The sequence below is a fragment of the Vidua chalybeata genome, chromosome Z (genome assembly GCF_026979565.1).
Source record: "Vidua chalybeata isolate OUT-0048 chromosome Z, bVidCha1 merged haplotype, whole genome shotgun sequence".
Classification (NCBI taxonomy): Eukaryota; Metazoa; Chordata; class Aves; order Passeriformes; family Viduidae; genus Vidua; species Vidua chalybeata.
Window position 1 is genome coordinate 66,554,934 of NC_071570.1, and position 20,121 is coordinate 66,575,054.

The window sequence follows — 20,121 nt, forward strand, 5'->3', positions numbered from 1 at the left end:
GTAAATTTGCTTTCTCTGAACAGAATCCTTTCGGCTTCCCTTTGTGCCCCAAGGAACCAGTACACCTCGTGGTCCTGCTCCTGGAGGTAATTCTGCTTTTCAAGTAATTGTAGTCCCTTGCATGTGAGTTCGCAGCCAGCATCTCTCTTCATGCTGCAGAGATTCTCTAGGCAAATACAACAACACTTTAGTATAATGACAACGGAGCAATACATCTAGTGCAAACAGGAATGTTCTGAGACATTTTTCAGAAGAGAACGTGGTGTTGTAACTAACACAGGAGTTGAAATATTTGTCAGGGAGGCTGCAGATGAAGTTTGTTTCCATGAGTAAAAAAATCCCACAGATTTGGAATTAAAATTATGAGGTGTAAAACATGTCTGTAAGTATATGTAGAACTTCAAATGAAGTGCTATTCTGACAATTCCGAGGGCAGGATACCGGTGCTAATGTCCATTGTCCATTAAACATAAATACATAGTATTCAGGTGCCATGTCTTTCAAGTAAGCACTTAACAGAAGGAGCAAACAGTTCTAAATACTACACATACATACCCTTGAGAGAGGTATTTAACAGCATATGTAGATTCTCTCTTGATTTGTTTTTTATTCTTTTGCTTATTCCAGCAAGCTGGGGAGAGCCAGGACACAGAACCTACATTGATTCTAGGACTGACACAACCTCCGGAGTGGCAACCTACAGAACCTCTACTGTGTTTGGAAGTGATACAACATCCAGTGTGACACCCTACAGAACCTATACTGTGTCTGGAAGTGACGTTCCCTCCAGTGTGACACCCTACAGAACCTATACTGTGTCTGGAAGTGACGTTCCCTCCAGTGTGACACCCTACAGAACCTATACTGTGTCTGGAAGTGACGTTCCCTCCAGTGTGACACCCTACAGAACCTATACTGTGTCTGGAAGTGACGTTCCCTCCAGTGTGACACCCTACAGAACCTTTACTGTGTCTGGAAGTGACGTTCCCTCCAGTGTGACACCCTACAGAACCTATACTGTGTCTGGAAGCGATGTTCCCTCCAGTGTGACACCGTACAGAACCTTTACTGTGTCTGGAAGCGATGTTCCCTCCAGTGTGACACCCTACAGAACCTATACTGTGTCTGGAAGCGACGTTCCCTCCAGTGTGACACCCTACAGAACCTATACTGTGTCTGGAAGCGATATATCCGCCGGTGCGTCACCCTACAGAACCTATACAGTGTCTGGAACCAACATAGCCTTTCCTTCCAACCATACCCATTTCTGTTCCCTGTCTTTCCTTGTTTTTTAAATTTTACCCTCTCTGAAGTAAATTTGCTGTCTCTGAACAGAATCCTTTCGGCTTCCCTTTGTGCCCCAAGGAACCAGTACACCTCGTGGTCCTGCTCCTGGAGGTAATTCTGCTTTTCAAGTAATTGTAGTCCCTTGCATGTGAGTTCGCAGCCAGCATCTCTCTTCATGCTGCAGAGATTCTCTAGGCAAATACAACAACACTTTAGTATAATGACAACGGAGCAATACATCTAGTGCAAACAGGAATGTTCTGAGACATTTTTCAGAAGAGAACGTGGTGTTGTAACTAACACAGGAGTTGAAATATTTGTCAGGGAGGCTGCAGATGAAGTTTGTTTCCATGAGTAAAAATATCCCACAGATTTGGAATTAAAATTATGAGGTGTAAAACATGTCTGTAAGTAAATGTAGAACTTCAAATGAAGTGCTATTCCAACACTTCCTGAAACTGAACACTTCAGGGCGGGATACTGGTGCTAATGTCCATTGTCCATTAAACATAAATACATAGTATTCAGGTGCCATGTCTTTCAAGTAAGCACTTAACAGAAGGAGCAAACAGTTCTAAATACTACACATACATTCCCTTGAGAGAAGTATTTAACAGCATATATAGATTGTCTCTTGATTTGTTTTTTATTCTTTTGCTTATTCCAGCAAGCTGGGGAGAGCCAGGACACAGAACCTACATTGATTCTAGGACTGACACAACCTCCGGAGTGGCAACCTACAGAACCTCTACTGTGTTTGGAAGTGATACAACATCCAGTGTGACACCCTACAGAACCTATACTGTGTCTGGAAGTGACGTTCCCTCCAGTGTGACACCCTACAGAACCTATACTGTGTCTGGAAGTGACGTTCCCTCCAGTGTGACACCCTACAGAACCTATACTGTGTCTGGAAGTGACGTTCCCTCCAGTGTGACACCCTACAGAACCTATACTGTGTCTGGAAGCGACGTTCCCTCCAGTGTGACACCGCACAGAACCTATACTGTGTCTGGAAGCGAGGTTCCCTCCAGTGTGACACCCTACAGAACCTATACTGTGTCTGGAAGTGACGTTCCCTCCAGTGTGACACCCTACAGAACCTATACTGTGTCTGGAAGTGACGTTCCCTCCAGTGTGACACCCTACAGAACCTATACTGTGTCTGGAAGCGACATATCCTCTGGTGTGTCACCCTATATAACCTATACAGTGTCTGGAACCAACATAGCCTTTCCTTCCAACCATACCCATTTCTGTTCCCTGTCTTTCCTTGTTTTTTAAATTTTACCCTCTCTGAAGTAAATTTGCTGTCTCTGAACAGAATCCTTTCGGCTTCCCTTTGTGCCCCAAGGAACCAGTACACCTCGTGGTCCTGCTCCTGATGGTAAGTCTGCTTTCCAAGCAATTGCAGTCACTTGGGTGTTGGTCCAGAGCCAGCACCTCCCTTCTTGCTGCACAGCTTCTGTAGGCAAATACAACAACACTCTTTTGAAATGATAATGGAGCAATGCATCTAGTATCAACAGAAATGTTCTGAGACATTTTTCAGAGGGTAATAGGGTGTTGTAACTAACATCAGGATTATAATTGTTGTCAAGCAGAAGCCAGAAAAAGTTTGCCTCCTTGACTGAATAAACACAGCTTTGGAATTATCAGAATTAGCAGTAAAATATGTCTGTTAAGTACGTAAGTAAATACTTGTAGCACCTCAAATAAAGTGTTATTCCAGCACTTCCTAGGGCACTATATTTGTGCTCGTGTCCTTTCTCTATTAAAGAACTATATGTAATAATCAGGTGCAGTGTGTTTCACAAAAGCAATTAACAGAAGGAGCAAACAGTTCTTAGTACTACACATGCATAGGCTTGTGAGAGGTATTTAATAACAAATGTAGATTCTCTCTTGATTTGTTTTTTATTCTTTTGCTTATTCCAGCAAGCTGGGGAGAGCCAGGACACAGAACCTACATTGATTCTAGGACTGACACCACCTCCGGAGTGGCAACCTACAGAACCTCTACTGTGTTTGGAAGTGATACAACATCCAGTGTGACACCCTACAGAACCTATACTGTGTCTGGAAGTGACGTTCCCTCCAGTGTGACACCCTACAGAACCTATACGGTGTCTGGAAGTGACGTTCCCTCCAGTGTGACACCCTACAGAACCTATACTGTGTCTGGAAGCGACATTCCCTCCAGTGTGACACCCTACAGAACCTATACTGTGTCTGGAAGCGACGTATCCTCCGGTGTGTCACCCTACAGAACCTATACTGTCTGGAATCAACATAGCCTTTCCTTCCAACCATAACCATTTCTGTTCTCTGCATTTCCTTGCTTTTTAAATTTTACCCTTTCTGAAGTAAATTTGCTTTCTCTGAACAGAATCCTTTTGGCTTCCCTTTGTGCCCCAAGGAACCAGTACACCTCGTGGTCCTGCTCCTGGAGGTAATTCTGCTTTTCAAGTAATTGTAGTCCCTTGCATGTGAGTTCGCAGCCAGCATCTCTCTTCATGCTGCAGAGATTCTCTAGGCAAATACAACAACACTTTAGTATAATGACAACGGAGCAATACATCTAGTGCAAACAGGAATGTTCTGAGACATTTTTCAGAAGAGAACGTGGTGTTGTAACTAACACAGGAGTTGAAATATTTGTCAGGGAGGCTGCAGATGAAGTTTGTTTCCATGAGTAAAAAAATCCCACAGATTTGGAATTAAAATTATGAGGTGTAAAACATGTCTGTAAGTATATGTAGAACTTCAAATGAAGTGCTATTCTGACAATTCCGAGGGCAGGATACCGGTGCTAATGTCCATTGTCCATTAAACATAAATACATAGTATTCAGGTGCCATGTCTTTCAAGTAAGCACTTAACAGAAGGAGCAAACAGTTCTAAATACTACACATACATACCCTTGAGAGAGGTATTTAACAGCATATGTAGATTCTCTCTTGATTTGTTTTTTATTCTTTTGCTTATTCCAGCAAGCTGGGGAGAGCCAGGACACAGAACCTACATTGATTCTAGGACTGACACAACCTCCGGAGTGGCAACCTACAGAACCTCTACTGTGTTTGGAAGTGATACAACATCCAGTGTGACACCCTACAGAACCTATACTGTGTCTGGAAGTGACGTTCCCTCCAGTGTGACACCCTACAGAACCTATACTGTGTCTGGAAGTGACGTTCCCTCCAGTGTGACACCCTACAGAACCTATACTGTGTCTGGAAGTGACGTTCCCTCCAGTGTGACACCCTACAGAACCTATACTGTGTCTGGAAGTGACGTTCCCTCCAGTGTGACACCCTACAGAACCTATACTGTGTCTGGAAGTGACGTTCCCTCCAGTGTGACACCCTACAGAACCTATACTGTGTCTGGAAGCGACGTTCCCTCCAGTGTGACACCGTACAGAACCTTTACTGTGTCTGGAAGCGATGTTCCCTCCAGTGTGACACCCTACAGAACCTATACTGTGTCTGGAAGCGATGTTCCCTCCAGTGTGACACCGTACAGAACCTTTACTGTGTCTGGAAGCGATGTTCCCTCCAGTGTGACACCCTACAGAACCTATACTGTGTCTGGAAGCGATGTTCCCTCCAGTGTGACACCGTACAGAACCTTTACTGTGTCTGGAAGCGATGTTCCCTCCAGTGTGACACCCTACAGAACCTATACTGTGTCTGGAAGTGACGTTCCCTCCAGTGTGACACCCTACAGAACCTATACTGTGTCTGGAAGCGACGTTCCCTCCAGTGTGACACCCTACAGAACCTATACTGTGTCTGGAAGCGATATATCCGCCGGTGCGTCACCCTACAGAACCTATACAGTGTCTGGAACCAACATAGCCTTTCCTTCCAACCATACCCATTTCTGTTCCCTGTCTTTCCTTGTTTTTTAAATTTTACCCTCTCTGAAGTAAATTTGCTGTCTCTGAACAGAATCCTTTCGGCTTCCCTTTGTGCCCCAAGGAACCAGTACACCTCGTGGTCCTGCTCCTGATGGTAAGTCTGCTTTCCAAGCAATTGCAGTCACTTGGGTGTTGGTCCAGAGCCAGCACCTCCCTTCTTGCTGCACAGCTTCTGTAGGCAAATACAACAACACTCTCTTGAAATGATAATGGAGCAATGCATCTAGTATCAACAGAAATGTTCTGAGACATTTTTCAGAGGGTAATAGGGTGTTGTAACTAACATCAGGATTATAATTGTTGTCAAGCAGAAGCCAGAAAAAGTTTGCCTCCTTGACTGAATAAACACAGCTTTGGAATTATCAGAATTAGCAGTAAAATATGTCTGTTAAGTACGTAAGTAAATACTTGTAGCACCTCAAATAAAGTGTTATTCCAGCACTTCCTAGGGCACTATATTTGTGCTCGTGTCCTTTCTCTATTAAAGAACTATATGTAATAATCAGGTGCAGTGTGTTTCACAAAAGCAATTAACAGAAGGAGCAAACAGTTCTTAGTACTACACATACATAGGCTTGTGAGAGGTATTTAACAACAAATGTAGATTCTCTCTTGATTTGTTTTTTATTCTTTTGCTTATTCCAGCAAGCTGGGGAGAGCCAGGACACAGAACCTACATTGATTCTAGGACTGACACCACCTCCGGAGTGGCAACCTACAGAACCTCTACTGTGTTTGGAAGTGATACAACATCCAGTGTGACACCCTACAGAACCTATACTGTGTCTGGAAGCGATGTTCCCTCCAGTGTGACACCCTACAGAACCTATACTGTGTCTGGAAGCGACATTCCCTCCAGTGTGACACCCTACAGAACCTATACTGTGTCTGGAAGCGACATTCCCTCCAGTGTGACACCCTACAGAACCTATACTGTGTCTGGAAGTGACGTTCCCTCCAGTGTGACACCCTACAGAACCTATACTGTGTCTGGAAGCGACGTATCCTCCGGTGTGTCACCCTACAGAACCTATACTGTGTCTGGAAGCGACGTATCCTCCGGTGTGTCACCCTACAGAACCTATACTGTCTGGAATCAACATAGCCTTTCCTTCCAACCATAACCATTTCTGTTCTCTGCATTTCCTTGCTTTTTAAATTTTACCCTTTCTGAAGTAAATTTGCTTTCTCTGAACAGAATCCTTTCGGCTTCCCTTTGTGCCCCAAGGAACCAGTACACCTCGTGGTCCTGCTCCTGGAGGTAATTCTGCTTTTCAAGTAATTGTAGTCCCTTGCATGTGAGTTCGCAGCCAGCATCTCTCTTCATGCTGCAGAGATTCTCTAGGCAAATACAACAACACTTTAGTATAATGACAACGGAGCAATACATCTAGTGCAAACAGGAATGTTCTGAGACATTTTTCAGAAGAGAACGTGGTGTTTTAACTAACACAGGAGTTGAAATATTTGTCAGGGAGGCTGCAGATGAAGTTTGTTTCCATGAGTAAAAAAATCCCACAGATTTGGAATTATAATTATGAGGTGTAAAACATGTCTGTAAGTATATGTAGAACTTCAAATGAAGTGCTATTCTGACAATTCCGAGGGCAGGATACCGGTGCTAATGTCCATTGTCCATTAAACATAAATACATAGTATTCAGGTGCCATGTCTTTCAAGTAAGCACTTAACAGAAGGAGCAAACAGTTCTAAATACTACACATACATACCCTTGTGAGAGGTATTTAACAGCATATGTAGATTCTCTCTTGATTTGTTTTTTATTCTTTTGCTTATTCCAGCAAGCTGGGGAGAGCCAGGACACAGAACCTACATTGATTCTAGGACTGACACAACCTCCGGAGTGGCAACCTACAGAACCTCTACTGTGTTTGGAAGTGATACAACATCCAGTGTGACACCCTACAGAACCTATACTGTGTCTGGAAGTGACGTTCCCTCCAGTGTGACACCCTACAGAACCTATACTGTGTCTGGAAGTGACGTTCCCTCCAGTGTGACACCCTACAGAACCTATACTGTGTCTGGAAGTGACGTTCCCTCCAGTGTGACACCCTACAGAACCTATACTGTGTCTGGAAGTGACGTTCCCTCCAGTGTGACACCCTACAGAACCTTTACTGTGTCTGGAAGCGACGTTCCCTCCAGTGTGACACCCTACAGAACCTTTACTGTGTCTGGAAGCGACGTTCCCTCCAGTGTGACACCCTACAGAACCTTTACTGTGTCTGGAAGCGATATATCCGCCGGTGCGTCACCCTACAGAGCCTATACAGTGTCTGGAACCAACATAGCCTTTCCTTCCAACCATACCCATTTCTGTTCCCTGTCTTTCCTTGTTTTTTAAATTTTACCCTCTCTGAAGTAAATTTGCTGTCTCTGAACAGAATCCTTTCGGCTTCCCTTTGTGCCCCAAGGAACCAGTACACCTCGTGGTCCTGCTCCTGATGGTAAGTCTGCTTTCCAAGCAATTGCAGTCACTTGGGTGTTGGTCCAGAGCCAGCACCTCCCTTCTTGCTGCACAGCTTCTGTAGGCAAATACAACAACACTCTCTTGAAATGATAATGGAGCAATGCATCTAGTATCAACAGAAATGTTCTGAGACATTTTTCAGAGGGTAATAGGGTGTTGTAACTAACATCAGGATTATAATTGTTGTCAAGCAGCAGGCAGAAAAAGTTTGCCTCCTTGACTGAATAAACACAGCTTTGGAATTATCAGAATTAGCAGTAAAATATGTCTGTTAAGTACGTAAGTAAATACTTGTAGCACCTCAAATAAAGTGTTATTCCAGCACTTCCTAGGGCACTATATTTGTGCTCGTGTCCTTTCTCTATTAAAGAACTATATGTAATAATCAGGTGCAGTGTGTTTCACAAAAGCAATTAACAGAAGGAGCAAACAGTTCTTAGTACTACACATACATAGGCTTGTGAGAGGTATTTAACAACAAATGTAGATTCTCTCTTGATTTGTTTTTTATTCTTTTGCTTATTCCAGCAAGCTGGGGAGAGCCAGGACACAGAACCTACATTGATTCTAGGACTGACACCACCTCCGGAGTGGCAACCTACAGAACCTCTACTGTGTTTGGAAGTGATACAACATCCAGTGTGACACCCTACAGAACCTATACTGTGTCTGGAAGTGACGTTCCCTCCAGTGTGACACCCTACAGAACCTATACTGTGTCTGGAAGTGACGTTCCCTCCAGTGTGACACCCTACAGAACCTATACTGTGTCTGGAAGCGACGTTCCCTCCAGTGTGACACCCTACAGAACCTATACTGTGTCTGGAAGTGACGTTCCCTCCAGTGTGACACCCTACAGAACCTATACTGTGTCTGGAAGTGACGTTCCCTCCAGTGTGACACCCTACAGAACCTATACTGTGTCTGGAAGCGACGTATCCTCCGGTGTGTCACCCTACAGAACCTATACTGTGTCTGGTATCAACATAGCCTTTCCCTCCTACCATAACCAGTTCAGTTCCGTGCATTTCCTTGGTTTTTAAAATTTAACTTCTTGTTTTTTTAAATTTATCTCTCTGAACAGGCTTCTTTCACCCTCGCATGGAACCCCAAGTGGCTGGTACACCTAGTACTCCCACTCCTGCTCCTAACGGTAAGTCTGCTTGTCAAGAAATTATTGTCATTTGGATGTGGGTTCAGACCCAGGATCTCCCTTCATGCTGCACAGCTTCTGTAGGCAAACACAGCAACACTTAATTGCAAACATTACGAAACAGTAAAACTGGTGCTAATAGCAAATTGTGAGATTTTCTCAGAAGAGAAAGGGGATGGTGAAAGCTAACACAGGGATTAAAATTACAGCTAAAAGCTTCTTTTTTCCTAATGGTCTCCATTTGCTTGGACATATTTGGTTTTAGTTTGGGTTTGGTGGCTTGGTTGGTTGGAGTCTTGGTTTTGGGGAGTGATAGTGGGTGTGTGTTTTGTTTATGGTTTTTTTTGTTTTGTTTTGTTTTGTTTTCCTATTTCAAATTTCTTTCTTACTTTGTTTTTTTTTTTTTAACCAAAGATTTTTCCTTCCTATATGTAACAAACCAATATTTGTAACGGCCTTTCCTTGCCACCACAACCATTTCAGTGCTGTGAATTTCCTTGTTTCTTAAAATGAAAACATTTTTTAGATTGAAAATTACTTTCTCTGCATAGGATCTTTTTGGGGTCGAATTGGACCCCAGCTAGCCAGAACACCTCCAGCACATGCTCGTGACAGTGATGGTAAGTCTCCTCTTCAAGCAATTGCAGTCACTTGGATGTGGGTTTTTCCTAGCCAGCATCTCCCTTCATGCTGCACAGCTTCAGTAGGCAAATACAGCAATACTTACATGTCAGCATAATGGAGCAATACAATCAGTGCAAACAGAAGCATTCTGAGCCATTTTTCAGAAGAGAAAGGGGATGGTGAACTTCCCTTCCCTTCCCTTCCCTTCCCTTCCCTTCCCTTCCCTTCCCTTCCCTTCCCTTCCCTTCCCTTCCCTTCCCTTCCCTTCCCTTCCCTTCCCTTCCCTTCCCTTCCCTTCCCTTCCCTTCCCTTCCCTTCCCTTCCCTTCCCTTCCCTTCCCTTCCCTTCCCTTCCCGGAACTTCCCTTCCCTTCCCGGAACTTCCCTTCCCTTCCCTTCCCTTCCCTTCCCTTCCCTTCCTTCCCTTCCCTTCCCTTCCCTTCCCTTCCCGGAACTTCCCTTCCCTTCCCGGAACTTCCCTTCCCTTCCCTTCCCTTCCCGGAACTTCCCTTCCCTTCCCTTCCCTTCCCTTCCCTTCCCTTCCCTTCCCTTCCCTTCCCTTCCCTTCCCGGAACTTCCCTTCCCTTCCCAGAACTTCCCTTCCCTTCCCTTCCCTTCCCTTCCCTTCCCTTCCCTTCCCTTCCTTCCCTTCCCTTCCCTTCCTTCCCTTCCCTTCCCTTCCCTTCCCTTCCTTCCCTTCCCTTCCCTTCCCTTCCCTTCCCTTCCCTTCCCTTCCCTTCCCTTCCCTTCCCTTCCCTTCCCTTCCCTTCCCTTCCCTTCCCTTCCCTTCCCTTCCCTTCCCTTCCCGGAACTTCCCTTCCCTTCCCGGAACTTCCCTTCCCGGAACTTCCCTTCCCTTCCCTTCCCTTCCCTTCCCTTCCCTTCCCTTCCCTTCCCTTCCTTCCCTTCCCTTCCCTTCCCTTCCCTTCCCTTCCCTTCCCTTCCCTTCCCTTCCCTTCCCTTCCCTTCCCTTCCCTTCCCTTCCCGGAACTTCCCTTCCCTTCCCTTCCCGGAACTTCCCTTCCCGGAACTTCCCTTCCCGGAACTTCCCTTCCCGGAACTTCCCTTCCCTTCCCTTCCCTTCCCTTCCCGGAACTTCCCTTCCCGGAACTTCCCTTCCCTTCCCTTCCCTTCCCGGAACTTCCCTTCCCTTCCCGGAACTTCCCTTCCCTTCCCGGAACTTCCCTTCCCTTCCCTTCCCTTCCCTTCCCTTCCCTTCCCTTCCCGGAACTTCCCTTCCCTTCCCTTCCCTTCCCGGAACTTCCCTTCCCGGAACTTCCCTTCCCTTCCCTTCCCTTCCCTTCCCTTCCCTTCCCTTCCCTTCCTTCCCTTCCCTTCCCTTCCTTCCCTTCCCTTCCCTTCCCTTCCCTTCCTTCCCTTCCCTTCCCTTCCCTTCCCTTCCCTTCCCTTCCCTTCCCTTCCCTTCCCTTCCCTTCCCTTCCCTTCCCTTCCCTTCCCTTCCCTTCCCTTCCCTTCCCGGAACTTCCCTTCCCTTCCCTTCCCGGAACTTCCCTTCCCTTCCTGGAACTTCCCTTCCCTTCACGGAACTTCCCGGAACTTCCCTTCCCTTCCCGGAACTTCCCTTCCCTTCCCGGAACTTCCCTTCCCGGAACTTCCCTTCCCTTCCCGGAACTTCCCAGAACTTCCCTTCCCTTCCCGGAACTTCCCTTCCCGGAACTTCCCTTCCCTTCCCTTCCCTTCCCGGAACTTCCCTTCCCGGAACTTCCCTTCCCTTCCCTTCCCTTCCCTTCCCTTCCCTTCCCTTCCCTTCCCTTCCCTTCCCTTCCCTTCCCTTCCCTTCCCTTCCCTTCCCTTCCCTTCCCTTCCCTTCCCTTCCCTTCCCTTCCCTTCCCTTCCCTTCCCTTCCCTTCCCTTCCCTTCCCTTCCCTTCCCTTCCCTTCCCTTCCCTTCCCTTCCCTTCCCTTCCCTTCCCTTCCCTTCCCTTCCCGGAACTTCCCTTCCCTTCCCTTCCCGGAACTTCCCTTCCCTTCCTGGAACTTCCCTTCCCTTCACGGAACTTCCCGGAACTTCCCTTCCCTTCCCGGAACTTCCCTTCCCTTCCCGGAACTTCCCTTCCCGGAACTTCCCTTCCCTTCCCGGAACTTCCCAGAACTTCCCTTCCCTTCCCGGAACTTCCCTTCCCGGAACTTCCCTTCCCTTCCCTGAACTTCCCTTCCCTGAACTTCCCTGAACTTCCCTTCCCTGAACTTCCCTTCCCTTCCCTGAACTTCCCTTCCCTGAACTTCCCTTCCCTTCCCTTTCCTGAACTTCCTTTCCCTTCCCTGAACTTCCCTTCCCTGAACTTCCCTGAACTTCCTTTCCCTTCCCTGAACTTCCCTGAACTTCCCTGAACTTCCCTGAACTTCCCTTCCCTGAACTTCCCTGAACTTCCCTTCCCTTCCCTGAACTTCCCTGCACTTCCCTGAACTTCCCTTCCCTGAACTTCCCTTCCCTGAACTTCCCTGAACTTCCCTGAATTTCCCTGAACTTCCCTTCCCTGAACTTCCCTGAACTTCCCTTCCCTGAACTTCCCTTCCCTGAACTTCCCTTCCCTGAACTTCCCTGAACTTCCCTTCCCTGAACTTCCCGTCCCTTCCCTGAACTTCCCTTCCCTGAACTTCCCTTCCCTGAACTTCCCTGAGCTTCCCTGAACTTCCCTTCCCTGAACTTCCCTGCACTTCCCTTCCCTGCACTTCCCTGAACTGAATTTCCCTTCCCTTCTGTGAACTTCCCTTCCGTGAACTTCCCTTCCCTTTTTTTTTCCAAAGGCTTTTTTACTTTTTTCTGTTATAAGCCACTGACATTTCTCTTATAGCCTTTCCTTGCAACCATAACCCCTTCAGTTCTGAGCTTTTTCTTGCTTTTTTCAATTTCACTTTTGAAAAAGTAAACTCTCTGAAGTAAATTTACTTTCCGTGAACAGACTCTTTTCGACCTCTCTTCGTGCCCAAAGGAGCTGCTGCACCTCCTGGTCCTGAAAGTGATGGTAAGTCTGCTTCTCAAACAATTGCAGTCACTTGGATGTGGGTCCCCAGCCAGCATCTCCCTTCATGCTGCACAGCATCTGTAGGCAAATACAACAATCCTTAATTGCAAACATACTGGAGCATTAAAACTAGTGCTAAACGGAAATATTCTGAGACACCGATCAGAAGGGAAAAGGGGTGCTGAATGCTAACACAGGGATTAAAATTACTGCTCTGTTTTTTTTTTAAATTGGTCCCGATTAGCTTTTTTGTGTTTTGTTTTTTTTTGTTTGCTTGGTCGGTTGAATATTTTTGTTTTTCCAGAGCAGCAATAGTAGATGGGTATTTAGTTTTTGAATTTTAATTTTTTTTTCTTATTTTCTCTTCCCCCCCCACCCCGCAAAAGGCTTCTTCCTTTCATTCTGTTATAATGCATTAACTTATTTTATTGATTTTCTCTTGCAAACATAACCATTTCAATTCTGTGCATTTCCTTGCTTTTCAAAATTTACCTCCTCTGAAGTAAATTTGCTATCTCTGAACAGATATTTTTCGGGTTAGCTTTGCTCCTAAAGCACCCCGTACACCTGCTACTCCTGTTCCTGCTCCTGCTGGTAAGTCTGCTTTTTAGGCAATTATTGTCACAGGGATGTGGGTTCCTAGCCAGCATCTTCCTTCATGCTGTGCAGCTTCTGTAGGCAAATACAACAATAATTAATTGAAAACATAATGGAGCATTAAAATAGTGCAAACAGAAATGTTGTGATACTTTTTAAGGAAGAGAAAGGGGACGGAGAAAGCTTACACAGGGTTTAAAATTATCTCTGGAATGTTTTTTTCTGTTGCTGCCCAAGTTCTTGTGGGTTTGAATGTCCTTGTGGTTTTAGTTTAGGTTTGGATGTTGGTTGCTTGGACTTTTTTGGTTTTGGGGAGTGGTTGAGGTGCGTGGATGGGTTTTTGATTTTTGAATTTTTTATTTTATTACATCTTTTAATTGCGTCCTTCCTTCCTTCCTTCCTTCCTTCCTTCCTTCCTTCCTTCCTTCCTTCCTTCCTTCCTTCCTTCCTTCCTTCCTTCCTTCCTTCCTTCCTTCCTTCCTTCCTTCCTTCCTTCCTTCCTTCCTTCCTTCCTTCCTTCCTTCCTTCCTTCCTTCCTTCCTTCCTTCCTTCCTTCCTTCCTTCCTTCCTTCCTTCCTTCCTTCCTTCCTTCCTTCCTTCCTTCCTTCCTTCCTTCCTTCCTTCCTTCCTTCCTTCCTTCCTTCCTTCCTTCCTTCCTTCCTTCCGAAATTCCTTCCGAAATTCCTTCCGAAATTCCTTCCGAAATTCCTTCCGAAATTCCTTCCGAAATTCCTTCCTTCCGAAATTCCTTCCTTCCGAAATTCCTTCCGAAATTCCTTCCTTCCGAAATTCCTTCCTTCCGAAATTCCTTCCGAAATTCCTTCCTTCCGAAATTCCTTCCGAAATTCCTTCCGAAATTCCTTCCTTCCTTCCGAAATTCCTTCCTTCCTTCCGAAATTCCTTCCTTCCTTCCTTCCGAAATTCCTTCCAAAATTCCTTCCTTCCGAAATTCCTTCCGAAATTCCTTCCGAAATTCCTTCCTTCCTTCCGAAATTCCTTCCTTCCGAAATTCCTTCCGAAATTCCTTCCGAAATTCCTTCCTTCCTTCCGAAATTCCTTCCTTCCTTCCTTCCTTCCGAAATTCCTTCCGAAATTCCTTCCTTCCGAAATTCCTTCCGAAATTCCTTCCTTCCTTCCTTCCGAAATTCCTTCCTTCCTTCCGAAATTCCTTCCTTCCTTCCGAAATTCCTTCCTTCCGAAATTCCTTCCTTCCTTCCGAAATTCCTTCCTTCCTTCCGAAATTCATTCCTTCCTTCCTTCCTTCCTTCCTTCCTTCCTTCCTTCCTTCCTTCCTTCCTTCCTTCCTTCCTTCCTTCCTTCCTTCCTTCCTTCCTTCCTTCCTTCCTTCCTTCCTTCCTTCCTTCCTTCCTTCCTTCCTTCCTTCCTTCCTTCCTTCCTTCCTTCCTTCCTTCCTTCCTTCCTTCCTTCCTTCCAAAATTCCTTCCAAAATTCCTTCCTTCCTTCCAAAATTCCTTCCTTCCTTCCAAAATTCCTTCCTTCCTTCCTTCCTTCCTTCCAAAATTCCTTCCTTCCTTCCTTCCTTCCTTCCAAAATTCCTTCCAAAATTCCTTCCAAAATTCCTTCCAAAATTCCTTCCTTCCTTCCTTCCAAAATTCCTTCCTTCCTTCCTTCCAAAATTCCTTCCTTCCTTCCAAAATTCCTTCCTTCCAAAATTCCTTCCAAAATTCCTTCCTTCCTTCCAAAATTCCTTCCTTCCAAAATTCCTTCCAAAATTCCTTCCAAAATTCCTTCCAAAATTCCTTCCTTCCTTCCAAAATTCCTTCCAAAATTCCTTCCAAAATTCCTTCCAAAATTCCTTCCTTCCTTCCAAAATTCCTTCCAAAATTCCTTCCAAAATTCCTTCCAAAATTCCTTCCTTCCTTCCAAAATTCCTTCCAAAATTCCTTCCAAAATTCCTTCCAAAATTCCTTCCTTCCGAAATTCCTTCCTTCCGAAATTCCTTCCTTCCGAAATTCCTTCCTTCCTTCCGAAATTCCTTCCTTCCTTCCGAAATTCCTTCCGAAATTCCTTCCTTCCTTCCGAAATTCCTTCCTTCCGAAATTCCTTCCGAAATTCCTTCCTTCCTTCCTTCCTTCCTTCCTTCCTTCCTTCCTTCCTTCCTTCCTTCCTTCCGAAATTCCGAAATTCCGAAATTCCTTCCGAAATTCCTTCCGAAATTCCTTCCTTCCTTCCGAAATTCCTTCCGAAATTCCTTCCGAAATTCCTTCCTTCCTTCCGAAATTCCTTCCTTCCGAAATTCCTTCCTTCCTTCCGAAATTCCTTCCTTCCGAAATTCCTTCCTTCCTTCCGAAATTCCTTCCTTCCGAAATTCCTTCCTTCCTTCCTTCCTTCCTTCCTTCCTTCCTTCCTTCCTTCCTTCCTTCCGAAATTCCTTCCTTCCGAAATTCCTTCCTTCCTTCCTTCCTTCCTTCCTTCCTTCCTTCCTTCCTTCCTTCCTTCCGAAATTCCGAAATTCCGAAATTCCTTCCGAAATTCCTTCCGAAATTCCTTCCGAAATTCCTTCCGAAATTCCTTCCTTCCTTCCGAAATTCCTTCCGAAATTCCTTCCTTCCGAAATTCCTTCCTTCCTTCCTTCCTTCCGAAATTCATTCCTTCCTTCCTTCCTTCCTTCCTTCCTTCCTTCCTTCCTTCCTTCCTTCCTTCCTTCCTTCCTTCCTTCCTTCCTTCCTTCCTTCCTTCCTTCCTTCCTTCCTTCCTTCCTTCCTTCCTTCCTTCCTTCCTTCCTTCCTTCCTTCCTTCCTTCCTTCCTTCCTTCCTTCCTTCCTTCCTTCCTTCCTTCCTTCCTTCCTTCCTTCCTTCCTTCCTTCCTTCCTTCCTTCCTTCCTTCCGAAATTCCTTCCGAAATTCCTTCCGAAATTCCTTCCTTCCTTCCGAAATTCCTTCCTTCCGAAATTCCTTCCGAAATTCCTTCCGAAATTCCTTCCTTCCTTCCGAAATTCCTTCCTTCCTTCCTTCCGAAATTCCTTCCGAAATTCCTTCCTTCCGAAATTCCTTCCGAAATTCCTTCCGAAATTCCTTCCTTCCTTCCGAAATTCCTTCCTTCCGAAATTCCTTCCGAAATTCCTTCCGAAATTCCTTCCTTCCTTCCGAAATTCCTTCCTTCCTTCCGAAATTCCTTCCGAAATTCCTTCCTTCCAAAATTCCTTCCGAAATTCCTTCCTTCCTTCCTTCCGAAATTCCTTCCTTCCTTCCGAAATTCCTTCCTTCCTTCCGAAATTCCTTCCTTCCGAAATTCCTTCCTTCCTTCCGAAATTCCTTCCTTCCTTCCGAAATTCATTCCTTCCTTCCTTCCTTCCTTCCTTCCTTCCTTCCTTCCTTCCTTCCTTCCTTCCTTCCTTCCTTCCTTCCTTCCTTCCTTCCTTCCTTCCTTCCTTCCTTCCTTCCTTCCTTCCTTCCTTCCTTCCTTCCTTCCTTCCTTCCTTCCTTCCTTCCTTCCTTCCTTCCTTCCTTCCTTCCTTCCTTCCTTCCTTCCTTCCTTCCTTCCTTCCTTCCTTCCTTCCTTCCTTCCTTCCTTCCTTCCTTCCTTCCTTCCTTCCTTCCTTCCAAAATTCCTTCCTTCCAAAATTCCTTCCAAAATTCCTTCCAAAATTCCTTCCTTCCAAAATTCCTTCCTTCCTTCCTTCCAAAATTCCTTCCTTCCTTCCAAAATTCCTTCCTTCCTTCCAAAATTCCTTCCTTCCAAAATTCCTTCCAAAATTCCTTCCTTCCTTCCAAAATTCCTTCCTTCCAAAATTCCTTCCAAAATTCCTTCCAAAATTCCTTCCAAAATTCCTTCCTTCCTTCCAAAATTCCTTCCAAAATTCCTTCCAAAATTCCTTCCAAAATTCCTTCCTTCCTTCCAAAATTCCTTCCAAAATTCCTTCCAAAATTCCTTCCAAAATTCCTTCCTTCCGAAATTCCTTCCTTCCGAAATTCCTTCCTTCCTTCCTTCCTTCCTTCCTTCCTTCCTTCCTTCCTTCCTTCCTTCCTTCCTTCCTTCCTTCCTTCCGAAATTCCTTCCTTCCGAAATTCCTTCCTTCCTTCCTTCCTTCCTTCCTTCCTTCCTTCCGAAATTCCGAAATTCCGAAATTCCGAAATTCCTTCCGAAATTCCTTCCGAAATTCCTTCCTTCCTTCCGAAATTCCTTCCGAAATTCCTTCCTTCCGAAATTCCTTCCTTCCTTCCTTCCTTCCGAAATTCATTCCTTCCTTCCTTCCTTCCTTCCTTCCTTCCTTCCTTCCTTCCTTCCTTCCTTCCTTCCTTCCTTCCTTCCTTCCTTCCTTCCTTCCTTCCTTCCTTCCTTCCTTCCTTCCTTCCTTCCTTCCTTCCTTCCTTCCTTCCTTCCTTCCTTCCTTCCTTCCTTCCTTCCTTCCTTCCTTCCTTCCTTCCTTCCTTCCTTCCTTCCTTCCTTCCTTCCTTCCTTCCTTCCTTCCTTCCTTCCTTCCTTCCTTCCTTCCTTCCTTCCTTCCTTCCTTCCTCCCTCCCTCCCTCCCTCCCTCCCTCCCTCCCTCCCTCCCTTCCTTCCCTTCCTTCCCTTCCTTCCCTTCCTTCCTTCCCTTCCTTCCCTTCCCTTCCCTTCCTTCCTTCCCTTCCCTTCCTTCCTTTCCTTCCCTTCCTTCCCTTCCTTCCCTTCCTTTCCTTCCTTCCGAAATTCCTTCCTTCCGAAATTCCTTCCTTCCTTCCTTCCGAAATTCCTTCCTTCCTTCCAAAATTCCTTCCTTCTGAAATTCCTTCCTTCCTTCCGAAATTCCTTCCTTCCTTCCGAAATTCCTTCCGAAATTCCTTCCTTCCTTCCTTCCAAACTTCCTTCCTTCCAAAATTCCTTCCTTCCTTCCTTCCGAAATTCCTTCCTCCCTCCCTCCCTCCCTCCCTCCCTCCCTCCCTTCCTTCCTTATGGCCAAAGGCTTTTTCCTTTCTTTCTGTTATAAACCATTAACATTTTGTCATAGCCTTTCCTGTCAACCATAACCATTTCCAATCTGTGCATTTCTTAGTTTTTAATTCTTACTTTTACTCAATAGATATTTTTCAGCCTTACATTTCACCCCAAGCAGCTGGTAGACCTCCAGCTCCTATTCCTGCTCCTGAAGGTAAGTCTGTTTTTCAAGCAATTGTATTCCCTGGGATGTGGGTTCCTAGGCAGCATCTCCCTTCATGCTGCACAGCTGCTGTAGGCAAATACAACAACACTTAATTGTAGACATATGGGATCATTAATACTGGTGAAAACAGGAATATTTTGAGACATTTTTTCAGAAGAAAAAGGTGTAGGGTAACTAAAAGAGGCATTAAAATTTGTCAGGGAGACTGCAGAGTAAGTTTATTTCCTTGATTAAAAACCACAACTTTGGAATTAATATGATGAGAGATAAAAGATGTCTGTAAGTACGTACTTGTAGCACTTCAAATAAAGTGCTATACCAACACTTCCTAGGGAAGGATGCTTGTTCTAATGCCCTTCGTCTCTTAAAGATTTATGTATAATAATCAGGTGTTGCGTGTTTCAAATAAGCACTTCAGGAGCAAACACTTAGAAGTACTTCACATACACACCCTTGTTAGGTGTATTTAATAGCAAATGTAGATTCTCTCTTGATTTTTTATTGTTTTGTTTATTCCAGCACACTGGAGAGTGCCTAGCCACAGAGCCTGTAGTGTATCTGGAACCCACGTACCTTCCATTGTGGTAGCAGGCAGGACCTACAGTGTCTCTGAAACCAACACACCCTCCAGTGTGACACCAGGCAGATTCTACAGTGTGTCTGAAACCAACATACCCTCCAGTGTGACACCAGGCAGATTCTACAGTGTCTCTGAAACCAACACACCCTCCAGTGTGACACCAGGCAGATTCTACAGTGTCTCTGAAACCAACATACCCTCCAGTGTGACACCAGGCAGATTCTACAGTGTCTCTGAAACCAACATACCCTCCAGTGTGACACCAGGCAGATTCTACAGTGTGTCTGAAACCAACACACCCTCCAGTGTGACACCAGGCAGAACAGGTTTTGGGTCATCAATGGGCAGAGTCATCAACCTGACACCAACCAGAACCAATACTGGGTCATCAGTGGATGCATCCTCCCATATGAGACAAAACAGAGCTCTTACTGTGCCTTCAGGCAACATGTCCTCCAGTCTGACAGGGAATAGAGCTGGTACTGGGTCTTCAGTCAACACATCCTTCCGTTTCAAACCACGAAGAAGCAGTTCTTTGCCTTAAGTCAGACCTTCCAGTCAGGATGTCTTACCCAGCACCAGAAGAAATCAGGAAATTTAATTATCAGATGTGACAGATTTCTTCATCAAAATACTAGCTTCTCTTCAGAAAGAAAATACCTCAGCAATGCAAAAAGATCTAAATAAAGTACAGTCTTACCTACCTTTGTATTGTAGTTCAGTGTATATATTTTCTGTTTGTAATTTCATATTTCTATGAAAATGTGCATTCATATCTTCACATTTCTGTGTTTCTAATTATTCTTATATCAAAGCACTTATTTATTTAACTCTTTTTTTACTGCAGTTTTTAATTTTTATGTAGTATATTTTAAAATGTTATAAAACAACACCTTTTAGGTAGTTTTCCCCATTCTTTAAAAAAAAAAATCCACAAGCCATTTTAGTCTCTGTCTCTCAAAGTTGTTTCATACCTGTCTGTCTTAAACCAGGACTGCAGTACTTTAATAGGATTGAGAGAGGTCCATGAAATGCACACCAGTGATTCCTCTTGTGGAATGTCATGGCCCTGTGTTTTGGTTTGAAAAGACAGGTGTCTGCTGAGGAAGGCAGAAGCCTCCCCTGAAATGGAAAATGCAAACTCCCTCTCTCTGAATTATTATAATTTTGAAATTCAGGAGCTCTCAGGAAAAGATATAGGAGTAGGAAAAGTAGTTCTTTATTAGCAAAATTAAAATACAAATGCAATAGTACACAAAAAATCTACTGACAGACTCAGAATATGACCTGACACTCTGTTGGTCGGGGTGTTGGTAGCACTCGGATTACATGGTGGCTGTAGTCTTCTTGGTGTGACAGCTGTGGTTCTGTTGA

The 20,121-nt window shown here is 45.0% G+C and overlaps 1 protein-coding gene across 10 annotated transcripts in view; it reads left to right on the plus strand.

Moving 5' to 3' along the window:
- Positions 1–19,451, plus strand: part of LOC128782197 (mucin-2-like) — a 77,757-nt gene extending 58,306 nt beyond the window's left edge. For 9 of the 10 annotated variants that reach the window (XM_053932419.1, XM_053932421.1, XM_053932424.1 and 6 more), the window contains 20 exons: positions 24–86; positions 628–1,197; positions 1,336–1,398; positions 1,955–2,473; positions 2,612–2,674; positions 3,226–3,540; positions 3,677–3,739; positions 4,281–5,105; positions 5,244–5,306; positions 5,858–6,274; positions 6,411–6,473; positions 7,015–7,482; positions 7,621–7,683; positions 8,235–8,651; positions 8,791–8,859; positions 9,411–9,479; positions 12,406–12,468; positions 12,994–13,062; positions 18,087–18,155; positions 18,687–19,451. In XM_053932419.1, coding sequence (XP_053788394.1) covers positions 24–86; positions 628–1,197; positions 1,336–1,398; positions 1,955–2,473; positions 2,612–2,674; positions 3,226–3,540; positions 3,677–3,739; positions 4,281–5,105; positions 5,244–5,306; positions 5,858–6,274; positions 6,411–6,473; positions 7,015–7,482; positions 7,621–7,683; positions 8,235–8,651; positions 8,791–8,859; positions 9,411–9,479; positions 12,406–12,468; positions 12,994–13,062; positions 18,087–18,155; positions 18,687–19,291 — 4,916 coding nt within the window. In that variant the 3' untranslated portion in view covers positions 19,292–19,451. The remainder of the gene's footprint in view (positions 1–23; positions 87–627; positions 1,198–1,335; positions 1,399–1,954; positions 2,474–2,611; positions 2,675–3,225; positions 3,541–3,676; positions 3,740–4,280; positions 5,106–5,243; positions 5,307–5,857; positions 6,275–6,410; positions 6,474–7,014; positions 7,483–7,620; positions 7,684–8,234; positions 8,652–8,790; positions 8,860–9,410; positions 9,480–12,405; positions 12,469–12,993; positions 13,063–18,086; positions 18,156–18,686) is intronic. The other variant, XM_053932425.1, reaches the window with a different exon arrangement.
- Positions 19,452–20,121: the final 670 nt, after the last annotated feature.